Source organism: Echiichthys vipera (assembly GCF_963691815.1).
Source record: "Echiichthys vipera genome assembly, chromosome: 20".
Classification (NCBI taxonomy): domain Eukaryota; kingdom Metazoa; phylum Chordata; class Actinopteri; order Perciformes; family Trachinidae; genus Echiichthys; species Echiichthys vipera.
The window spans coordinates 12647923-12660102 of NC_139845.1; the positions used below are offsets into that span (position 1 = coordinate 12647923).

Sequence of the window (12180 nt, forward strand, 5' to 3'; positions counted from 1 at the left end):
CAACACATCAACCACCAGAGGGTGTTATTGCCACGCCTGATGAGTTTTATTTTTTAAACTTTGACCGGAAGTGCGCTATCATTGCGCTGAGCTTCGCAGTTAATATGCGCTAGTTTCTGTGTCATGACTTTAGCTCGGAGTTGCGTTTTCAAACTCCAAAATGCGGCGTTACATTCGTGCACTAATGTTGTGCACGGTGTTTGCCGTGTTTTCGGGCTTGTATGTTTACAGTAAACTGTTTTACTCGGATGTGTCGGTGGGTAGAAACGGACCGAAGAGGGGATTCATCCCACCGAGAGTTCCCGGAGGAGGCAGGCGAGGTGCCGCGGATAAAACTGGGCCCCAAAGCCCACACTGGTACAATAGGTAGGACTTCATTTTCATGTTTTTACTTCTATAACTGGGGAAAATATTACATTTCATATGAAAGGCGTCACTATAGATATGACTGTTCTGACTGTACCACACTTGTGATGTATAGGAATGTGACGCTGCCTGAACTGTCCATTAGCATCACGATCTTTCTGTTTGAAGACGGTAGTGACGCGAGACTTGGACAGGTGTGCAGTTATCATATAAATAATAGGCGGCAACATTATGACTCCCAAAGACCAACTAGCTTACGTTAAGAAAAATGTTCAATGCAAGCAACTGACAGAACATAAAAAACTAAGCACATGCAATATAAAATAAGATAGTCCTTCATTAGTCCCACGGTGGGGAACTTAACAAAGTTGCAGCAGCGAAGAGTAAGTCAATAACAGGTGCAATGTACAATATATAATAATACCCTATGTACACAGTAAAACAACACTATTAACAGTTGAAAATAGCTTTAAAAATCTGAAAACGAAGGTAGAAGAAGAAGAAAAATAATTATTTTATTAGTCCCGCGAATGGGGAAATTCAATTTTCACTCTATTATTTTTCATTTTACACACACACAGGCCCGAAATACACACACACATGCACAGACAGGACCTATATACATGCAACCAATGGAGAGATGTTAGAGCGAGGGGGCTGCCAGTGACAGGCGCCCCGAGCAGTTGGGGTTTCGGTGCCTTGCTCAACAGCACCTCGGCAGTGCCCAGGAGATGAACTGGCACCTCTCCAGCCACCAGTCCACACTCCATTCATGGTCCACACAGGGACTCGATCCAGCAACCCTCCGGTTCCCTGCCCAGTCACCTATGGACTGAGCTACTACCGTAAAATGCATATTTAAACGTTATTACTGACAGTTACAGCTTGATCACTGACATTGTTACCACATCTTTGTTTACACACTTGACAGCTGAGGAGAAGGATAACTGTGAGGAGTAGCTAATACAGTTAAAAAATGAGGATACAACAGAGGGATTAGTAGTCGGTCACATGGACAACCACGCTCTAATCTGAGTGCAGTTATTTCACACACATAATTAAGTTTTAGCTTCCAGATGGTTGAATTCCTGTCAGACCACAGTGTAATCAGTTTGGGGATTTATTATTTGACACATACTTTGTGCAGTGCAATGTGGGGGTTGCATACTCTCGAGAATTTGCTAAAAATGGCACAATACTGATGTCAAACCGTCCTCTGGTGGCTTGACATTGATGTCTTTCAGAAATCACTTTTTAATGGAAAAAGAGGAAATTAGGTGAAATCTGTATTTTTAAAAGTCCCATATCATATTCCCTTTGGTGTCAAGGGTCATTACAACAAGAAAATAGCTACGCCTCCACCCTGATAAAGCCCTTTGACAAAAACATGCGATATTAATACAACCTCATTATTATTATACTCTGCAATTCACTTATTATAACATCTGTCCGACTGTCCATCCTCTCACGTAGGTACATCATGCGTCAGCGGGGTCAGGTGGAGTCAGGTGGTGGCAGCGTTCAGAGCAGACATGAACCTCCGATGCATCTGGCTGTGGTGGCCTGTGGGGAGAGGCTGGAAGAGACCCTCACCATGATTAAGTCTGCTGTGCTTTTTAGCATTAAGCACCTTCACCTGCACATCTTGGCTGAAGACCAGCTACACGCCAGCTTTATGGAAGCTGTGAGTAGGAAATACTTGGAAAATTAAACTTCAAAATTGCTCGCCGTTGGCTGTGGAAGATCCTGAGTTTGTGTTGATCATATCCTGCACTACGTACCCCTACGAGTAATTTATTGTTTTATCTGTGTTCCAGTTGGAGTCGTGGCCTGTTTTTTTCCGCTCCAGGTTCAACTACTCAGTCTACTCCATCAGCTTCCCCAGTGAGAACGCAGCCGAGTGGAAGAAGCTCTTCAAACCCTGCGCTTCTCAGAGGCTCTTCTTACCTGTGAGTTCTTCATATAGAGAGAGGACGCTTTAGCATGAGAACCATAGTGGAACCACAAACCTTACATCACAGGATCAACATAGGATTGACAGCTATAAAATAACAAATTTTATATATTTTTATTTTACAGGTCACCAATTACACTTTTGGTATGAAGTTATTTCATAGCACGTAAAGATTGAACTATATGGGAAAAATTGACTTAACACAGTTCGTGCAAAGCCTTGAAAGTTTGAAAAATGCTTGATTTTAACCATTATGTTTTCAAAGTTAGGAATTTGCTTCACTCTGAATATAGTCCTTGAAAAACGCTTGATTTTCAACATAATCTGGTGTTTCATCTATACAATCAATTATGTAAACCAAAATTAATTTAATATTAATTTGTAATGAAACAACCCCATATCTGTTTGTTGTCTCCTGGCATCTCACACCAGACACACAGTGAGCCATAACCCCAAATGAGAAAGTGAAAGTTCTGAATGAGTTGCCATGAGCACTGAAGTTTTATGTAAATATTCTCCCAAAATAATAAATAAATCCTTTTTGTTGTTTGAACAGATACAGAAATTGCTGTATTCATGGTTAGATGCAAACATGTAAACAGCTTAAGGATTCAAAGGCTCTCTGTTCTTTGACACCATTTAAGATTTTCTTTCAAAACAAAAGGAAAGTTTTTGTATTGTGTTCATTCAACATCATCATCAAAACATACAATCAGAGTTAATATAAATAGCTGATAAAAATAACGTGTCAGTAGACATTGATTGGTTTTAAATTAATTTGTGAAATTAGTTCTGTGAACTTTATTTTTCGCGATTAGATTCATAGTAACAATTTGGTACGGTGAAATTGTTTGAAAAGTGGTTGAATTGGTCTCTTTAAAAGCTTTATGAATCCTACTGTAAAATAACAGTTTTACTTGTGTATATTCAGGAACTCTGTAATGAAATGTTTAACATCATTGAAGTTCACCTTAATACAAGATAGAGGGGGATTATATTCCCCTGAGGAAAATCCCCTTCGTAAGGCCACTGGAGAACACACAGGCAGTATGCACCAATCAAAACGCATTATTAACATTCTCAGTGACATCTATCTTTGTGTGTCTTTTTCAATCTGTGCAGCTGATCCTAAAGGACATCGATTCGATCGTGTACGTAGACTCAGACATCCTTTTCCTGCAGCCTTTAGACCACCTGTGGGCTTTCCTGTTCCAGTTTAATTCCTCCCAGCTGGCTGCCATGGCCCCGGAGCACGAGGAGCCCCGTATCGCCTGGTACAACCGCTTCGCCCGCCACCCTTTCTACGGCAGGACAGGCATAAACTCAGGGGTCATGCTCATGAACATGACAAGGATGAGGAACACGTTTTTTAAGGTAGAGCCGAATGCTAAAGGCACATTTTCCAGGAGAGATTTGTTTAGTTCTGTTTCCTGTATTAGTGTACTACTTTTATTGTCCACAAGGTGTCCTCCTCCTCCTGCTGCAGTTGTTGTGCATGGATGTTGCAAGGGAAAGCTCCCAAAGCTCACCAACCACTTTATAATATCCTGACACAGTAAAGGCATCAGCTTGACAAGTGTGTGTGTATACATGTCTGTGTTGATAGAATGACATGACATCTGTGGGGCTGCGTTGGGAGGAGCTGCTGATGCCTCTGCTTCAGAAATACAAACTCAACATAACCTGGGGAGATCAGGATCTTCTCAATATAATTTTCCACCACAACCCTGGTAAGGCTGCTCAAACGAATGCATTTTTCCCTATGCACTGTACATGTTTATACATGAGGCTTTTTAGCCCCTCCTAGACACATTGAAGAGAGATGACTTTCAAAATGTAAATTTTTTCCATGTCAGACATTAGCTTTTCATACTTGTATGTGTGCACTTCCATTCACAGAGTGCTTGCTAGAGTTCCCATGCCAGTGGAATTATCGTCCAGATCACTGTATCTATGGCAGTAACTGTGCATCAGCTGAAGAAGATGGCATCTACATACTGCATGGAAACAGAGGAGTTTACCACGACCACAAACAACCTGCCTTCAGAGCTGTTTATGAGGCCATACGGAAGGTGGGCACGCCTTTATGCTTTTGTGTGTGTGAGAGGCTTGAATACACTTGTCCATCTTTGGGCTGTGTTGATTCAGTTACAGTATGTTTGACACAGGAGTTTATGCACTGCACTTCGGAACTCTCTGCATAAAAGGACATTAAAATGGACTGTATTAACATTCAACTCCAACAGCGATCCAAAAGCCCTTGGTAGTTGTCCTTGCATTTCTGGGCATGTTTGGTGATATTTTTCACTTGATAATAATTGAAGACCAAATCTAGAAAACGAGACGTCACATCAAGATCCATGCAATTTGTTGATAGTTGAATTTAATGCAAAAAATCAACAGGGGGGAAAAGAAAAAAAAAAGATCAGGTTTTGTCAGGTTCAAGCTTCAAAGACTTTATCCCATTTCACAGACATATGGGCAGATGTGGATTGTAGCAGAGGCACAAAGACGACCCATCATGAGTAGAGGACGCATCTCACTTCTTTTTGACTGGAAACATTTTCCGAATTATGATCACTGGTTCTATTGCGGTATATTCTTTACTACTTTGCCGTTTGCCAAGCCGCAATTATAAATGCAAATTTGTTCTTAATGACATACCTATTTCCATCCACATATACTGATTGCAGAAAGTAAGGGAAAAGGGCATTTTGGGAATTTAAGTGTCTACTAGACAAGTGACTGAAAAGGAGCACCCTGTTAAAAGTCTCTTGGGTACATTCAAGTTAAAAAGAAAAGAGCCTGGCGAGCCTTTTCAGAGTCGTGGGTGTAATTTAGTGCAACATCTGATGAGAAGAGCCCTTTTATAACCCCGGTGACACACCTGCTCTCCTCTACTGCCCTGTTCTTTTACCCTCTTAGATGAGATTTTGGATTGGTGCTGACCCCTATACACAGCAAGTGTTAGAGATGGTCTGCTTTGGAAAACAAATCTCCACCTTTTCCAGAAGGTTGGAGTGAAAGCTAATTTCCCCCATGAGGATGTTTATGGGTTGTTTACCAGCAGTATAATGATATGGATGACACCAGTGGCATTTACTTAATGAAGCCATCAACGTTGGAAGTCTCATTGCTTTCCTATTAACAAAGAATTGAACATAGATCAGAGTGACGGCCGGTCCATACCTTATCCATGGCCTGCAGTTAAAACTGCGGCTTTATAGGACAGGATCAATTACAGCAGTAGACACACATGTACCTGTGCTGCTACAAGTGAGCATAAACACACACACACACGCTCTGTTTTTTTCCAATAGCCCATGTAACTATTGATACTCTCATAGTTATGTGATTAAGTCTGGTTTGCCAGGAGTATGGATTGACCTTCTGTGCGTTTCATCTCCCTGGACAGACCATTTCATCCATTTCTTGCTTGTTCATGTGCAGCAGAACCTCATGCTAGCCGCGTATTGTTAGTAAGTGAATAACAGACAGCTTAGTATTACGTTAAAGGCTCAGTGTGCGAATGTTCAAAAAAACTGGCACAGGAAGGGGGGGGGGGCTTACTTTTACTCGATTTTGAAATATTGCATTGTTACATTAAAAGGTAAACATGGAACTATGTGAGAGTAAGTTTAAAGTCATGCATGAATGTATTTGCTCTCACAGACAATTTCCCTCATGTGAGAAGGAGGGCAGGCACAGTATGACCCAGTGTGCTTTGCTCCCATCTGCCATTACCAACCTGGCTTTTATACTGTGACTGGGTACAACTCTTTTTTTATTTAATATCCAAGTTTGAGCACAACACAAACTTTCACAGAAGGCAGAAAAAGCCAAAGGGACAAACACAGGCAGCCAAATCTAAAAGGATTATACAGGGAGGAAGGCTAAAAAAAAAAGAGTCTGGAAGGCTAAAGCAACACAGACAATCTGAAGAAAGGGTGAGAGCTGGTTGGAGAACACATTTATACTGGTGCTGATAGAGACAGGAACTGAGGGCAGCTAGAGGACAGGTGAGGAATGAGAGCAAACATTTTGATTTGTCCTAGCAGGAGGAGCACAGCTATGGCTAATAACATTAATCAAGCCTCTGTTGTATTCCGCCCAGATTTGTAGCTTTTCTGTTTTCTTTTACTCCTACATGATTGTTAAAGTTGATATAACTTACTTGAATTAAGAAGCCACAAACTAGCTTTCCTTTCACCTATTTTATAAAATGCCCAACAACTGCGAATAGTAGTATGTTCCCCACATCAGCGCTTCTTCCTGGTAAATCTTGTGATGTATAAAATGACTCAATGATCACAAGTGTGGAAAATGCTTAATTCTAATCATTATATTTTCAAAGGTAGGAATGTGCTTTAATTTGAATATAGTCCTTATAAACGCTTGATTTTCCACATAATCTAGAGTTTACTCTACACTATCACTCATAATCTAAAAATATTTTGGTATTTAAAATGACAAAATCTCCAGGTGTGAGGATAAAGGCTTTGGAAGTCTGCAAGTCTGCATGTTTTTGGTGAAGGTACCATGAAAGTGCTTGAATTTTATTCTTGAAAAGCAGTATGACATCTGAATTCTGTCTCAGAACCCAATGTGACATTTTCACGTTGCTTTTTTTGTCCGACCAACAATCCAAAACTCACTCATGTTATAATTATAGAAATTAAATATAAACAGCAAATTCACATTAATTCTCCCTATTAAGTAATAGGGCCCCTTGTATGATTAGCAGTTTTACTTGATAATAGTCTTTAATAATGAATTGATCATCAAAATTGTTAGTTTAATTTTAAAACATTTATTTATGTATTCACTTATTGTTAATATCAAACAAGTCATTAATTCTACCATTAAATTGAGTTTTTCTTTCCCCATAGCAGCTAATGACAAATGCACATAAATCGGTGTCCATGCATTGTATTCTCACAAAGAAATGAGAATACAAACAGCAGTGCTCCTCCCAGTCTGTCTGCCTGTCTCTGTCTCAAACACACCACAGCGGTCTGTCCGTCATAAAGCATCTCCTCCCTCCCTCCCTCCGCTGCAAAATGCGGGGCCCAGGAAGCAGCAGTTAAATTTTACTGCCAGTGGTAGGTTTAGAGTTGGAGTCTGCACACCAACAGTGCCCCATCAGCCGCACAAAATCAATACGCCGCAACTGTAAATGCAACTTTATGACCGGCGGGTGTGTGCATGTGTGTGTGTGTAAGTATGTGCTCATAAAAACACCATTTTCTTTGTGACCCAATATCAGGGACCCAACTGCAAGCAAATGAGCTGGCATAAAAAATGGTAATTCCCCTTTGATTTCCTCGGAGCATTGTAAAGGCTCCTTCATTATTGGGAAGACATGAAATTTCTTCTGTAATCCCTGGTTATCACTGTACGGTAAGCCTATAGCATAAAACTGACTCCAACAACGTGGTCTGCTTTACGTTTTGCCCGGCAGACTGATCAGATTAGATTTGGACTCTCCTCTGAGTTTGGCATGCCTTGCAGATTTACTTTTTCATTTATCCAGGGAACGATATTCTCCAAGACCAAAAGCTGCCCAAAGCACCACTTTGCGTACTTACTGAGGGAATCTGATCAATTCCGCTGGAACCGTAGGACTCCTCAGGGAAGTTTTCACAGTAGCTTCAGATTTTAGCTGCTTATTTGAACTTTTTAAGCCCACTCCTCTCACCTTTAGACAACCCCCTGCCTGTCCTGTGCCCTGTCCCACCTGTAGAGCCAAATTCTGTATACTGGACATCTGTGTGGTCCACTGACAAACACATACATACACACAACCAAATGGTGTTTCATTGGAAGTGTTTCATTCATTTCAGAAACAAGAGAGCGCAAGTCATCTTACGTGGCAAGTCTCTTTCATGCCATGAGTCTGCGTTTATATTCACAACAATTCCTTGTTTTTAGGTTTCCTTTTATCAGCATGCTTTTTGTTCAGTTGATTTCTCAATATGTACTATTTTGTATGTCAATCAATACCTTTTGTAAATTGAGGATGTCAAGCCCCTTTCACACATGCATTGTATGTGAGACCCAGAGACTGTATAAAAAATGGACGTAGCATACCTGTCAGGGTCCATTCTCTCAACTTGATCCAATTGTACTCGCTTACGGAAGTTGCCATCTTGTCAGACTTCTCTTGCCAAAAGAGGGCATTTTTGTGACGTTAGGGGGAGGGAGATACCTCCATCGGGCTGATGTATACCTCTGAAGGGAAGTGAGGGCCAGCGGCTAGCTGTCACTCAAGAGGCCGCGCCCTTAATTATTCATAAAATTAAAACTCCAATAAAATAAAAACTAGCCTTGTCCAAACTACCCTAGTGGTCAATCGGAGAACTGCAGTTTTTGGCACTTCCATATTGGATCAAACAGGAAGTTGCTGTGGTGGGGGCTTGGTGAGAACGCAAATATCCCAAAGAGTTGGATTGGATATTAGAGAATTTGGAGGGAATGAGTGGGCGTGTTGATGACATGATCATGCGGCTCGTGAAAAACGAGAAAAAAGGGTGAAGAAGAACAGTGATTTACACAAAGACTGCTACGGAATTATGTAACTGGAGAGACGAAGAGATTCTGGAACTTCTGTTGGTGAGCGTCTAAATTGTCAAGAAACAGCAAAATACTTGGTTGTTTATGGTCAAATTAGCAACCGCCCATGTGACCGTGGTGTAATCTGCTCCATGTCCTGCATGCAAATTTAAGAATAATACATCACACCAAATCTAACCAATTAATTTTTTTGCTGTTCCAGTACTCTTTTGGCGCAGACCCGGTGACTTCTTTGTTGGAGCCACTAGAAGAGGAGCTGTTGAAGACAACACACACTTATTGTGGTAAATCCCACCCACTCCTCACCAAGAGACTGGCACACAGCCTGGCAAACATAAACAGGAAGGCCCCACATGGACGGTGACAAAACTGAATCACAATGATGGGACGGAGGCCAAAAGAAAGGACTTGAATTGTCCTTGAGCAAAGAACTGAACCTTGTTTTGAACAGCAGGTTGCTTTTTTTTGACTGCTAGACAAAAAAAAATGCAACCACCACAGCTCTGTAAACGTTTGTACCTGGAAAGCTGTGCGATAACAATGAACCTGAGTGGTCCAAATAAGCATAGACTACTTTGTTGACAACTTATTAGGGGAGCTATTCCATTATTTTGGTGAACAGTTGCTCCATAGGTTGTGATTGTCTCAAACTGAGACTGCTCACCTCTTGTAAGTTGCTCTAGATAAGAGCGTGATGTAAATGTCTGAAATCTACTGTAAATGTTGCGAAGGCCAGTTGACCTTGTAGCAAAGTACTGAACTTGTGGATTTCTTTCCCCAGGTGTATCTATTACAGACACAGAATTTGATATTTTACTGACAACTGGGGATTTTTATTTTTTAAAAACCAGCAAGCATCTAGCCTCTTCCAACAATTTTTCCATTTTCAGTGCCTTTGGTTAATGACATAAGGCTCATTTATGCTCCCCATGCGTATGAAAATAGATATGTTAAAATGATGAACCCGTCACTTCCCACGTACTTCATTGTGTCCTTTACGTTGGCATAGATGTAAGGTAATACAGCCGCTAGAGGGCAGCTCAGAGTAAAAGGTTTCAGGCAACGACAAACATGGCGACAGTGGAGGAGGTTGTAATAAAGTATCTCCCAAGAAAGATGAGTCGGTCTTGGAGGCCATTAAATACATTATAGATATAGCAAAATGTTTGAAATACATCGCCATTTCTTCCATTTTTAAAACGCCTTTGTGAATGAAGGCTCTTTCCGCATACATGTCTAACGGGGCGCATAAATGAGCCTTAAAGTTAAATGATCTTTAAGGTGCAAAAGATCTGTAAAAAGGTTGGAAGAGTAACTCTTGACTTTCCATATTGGAGAATGAATTGAACCTTGTGAAACACTCTTGTAGAAAGAGACGAAAGAATCATATCAGAACTGGACAAAGTTCTTTCAGCAGGACCCGCATGCACTGGATCACTTTTTCAACCTTCAGAAACTACTGGATAGAAGAGAAGTCATGTCAGAGAACATGCATGAAATAATAATAATAATACTTTCTGAGTTTGTAAAGTGACTATGTAAATGATTTCAGGAATAGTTCATATGTGATTTTTTTTTTTTTTTTACAGTGGGGTAAAGAAAAATAAGTTGTTTTTTTCTCTGAGTAATGGTTTATCCTATTTTATCATATTTTTTTGTCAGTTAGACAGGTAACCTACAACCCAAACAAAAAAAATTAAAGAAATAAAATAAAATTGGGTGATGTCAGGTTGTGTTACTTCTGAGGTTTTCTGTACGCTTTCAGGTATGTTTCCGGCACTGAATGATTACATACTATGTACTCTTTTCTTTTTTTTTAAATGTTGTCAATCTGGATACGCTGAACTGTTTAAAATCCTGTTCAGTTAGTTAATGATACGCAGTCCAGCTTGTATAGATAATGCAGAAAATTTGCAAATAAAAATGTGGATAAGCTACAAGTTCATCTCCTGATACCAAAGCATTTCTTTTTATTACTATAATTATGGTTTTTGAACCATTGAATGTATTTTGAACACGAAGGGTTGAAATCAAAATACTTACGGTGCTTATGTTGGTACTGTTGTAATGTGACGATATCCTTTGTGACATGTTTACTTGTTTATTTGTCATGTGATGTGTATTTGTGTGTTTGTTTTTTGACTTTTTTAAATCATCAAAAAAATCATCTGAGTTTTGTGTTATTTGTACAGCAGTACCTTGTTGAACCACCGGAGGGTAGAATTTTTTTTTTTTGGTATGTCCACTAGTGCTTACGGATGAAACCTATTAAGGTACTTTTGAAAAAACAGTATTTGTATTTTGTATTTTTTGCAATAAATGAGTAATAATAAGGTAAAGCTACTTAAACTAAACTTAAAATAAGCTATTAAAGTTGCTACTGTCATTTGTACTTGATATAATTTAGAGACTTAGGTGCCCTGTTACATATACAAACACCTCATTAGGTGTTTCTTTTTTCAGCATAAGGCTTTCTTTCTTTATCTTTGTTAGTTTATTCTATAAAGATGTAGCTTGAAGAAGATTGATGCTACGTTTCTTTCGCCTCCTTGGGCAGATCAATGGACTTTCCAATAATCTATGGCCAGGCCACCGGAGGTGCTACACCATTTCTGCTTCAGCTCTGAGGCGCTCATAAAGTGTAAGTGATGGACCAATAATGCAGCCATATAGGTGCCTGTCTGTGACACCGTATGGCATTGACTATGGAGAATGAGTTTATGCTTATTCCCATTAGGTGGGGGATACAACCACCCCTTTATGACTCCAGAGATAGTTTGATTCATTGCAACAGAAACATCCTTCATTCATCACTATATATCCGTATGAGAGCTTATCAATTACCTTTATTGACCTGTGTGCTTAAATGCAACATGTAACAGGCCAGGTCCCAGAGGAGAGTGAGACAATGGCGTGGATTGAGTACCGCATTGAAAAATTCAATATTGTCCATCCTCCCAAGGTTTCATTTTCCCGAAACTACATGTTTTATATCGTAATAAATAACTCAGATTTTATTTCTTTTGTGCCGTCGCAGCTGGAAGAGAAACTACTTAAAATAAATGTGACCTCCAGCATTTATTGTGGGGTCGGAGTGAGTGGGAGATGAGGGGAAAATGGGCAAATCACAGAGTAATTAAATGCATGTGTGCATGAATGTGATGTTGACAGAGAAAAGGAGAAAATTATTATTATGTTTTTTTTTTTTTTTTAATCCAGGTAAGGTTGGCCATTTTTCTCTATTGTCACAGGACAAAAATGTTGAAGAGAGATAAGTGCATAGTGGG

At 39.9% G+C, this 12180-nt stretch overlaps 1 protein-coding gene across 1 annotated transcript; it reads left to right on the plus strand.

The window, feature by feature from the left end:
• Window positions 1-160: 160 nt before the first annotated feature.
• Window positions 161-10930, plus strand: LOC310962336 (glucoside xylosyltransferase 1-like; the record flags this gene model as incomplete). Its single annotated transcript, XM_083934753.1, has 7 exons — window positions 161-366; window positions 1840-2050; window positions 2184-2315; window positions 3443-3694; window positions 3927-4050; window positions 4220-4392; window positions 9096-10930. 7 exons carry the CDS (start codon window positions 161-163, stop codon window positions 9255-9257), a joined length of 1260 nt encoding a protein of 419 aa, XP_083790879.1. The 3' UTR covers window positions 9258-10930.
• Between the last annotated feature and the right edge of the window lie 1250 nt (window positions 10931-12180).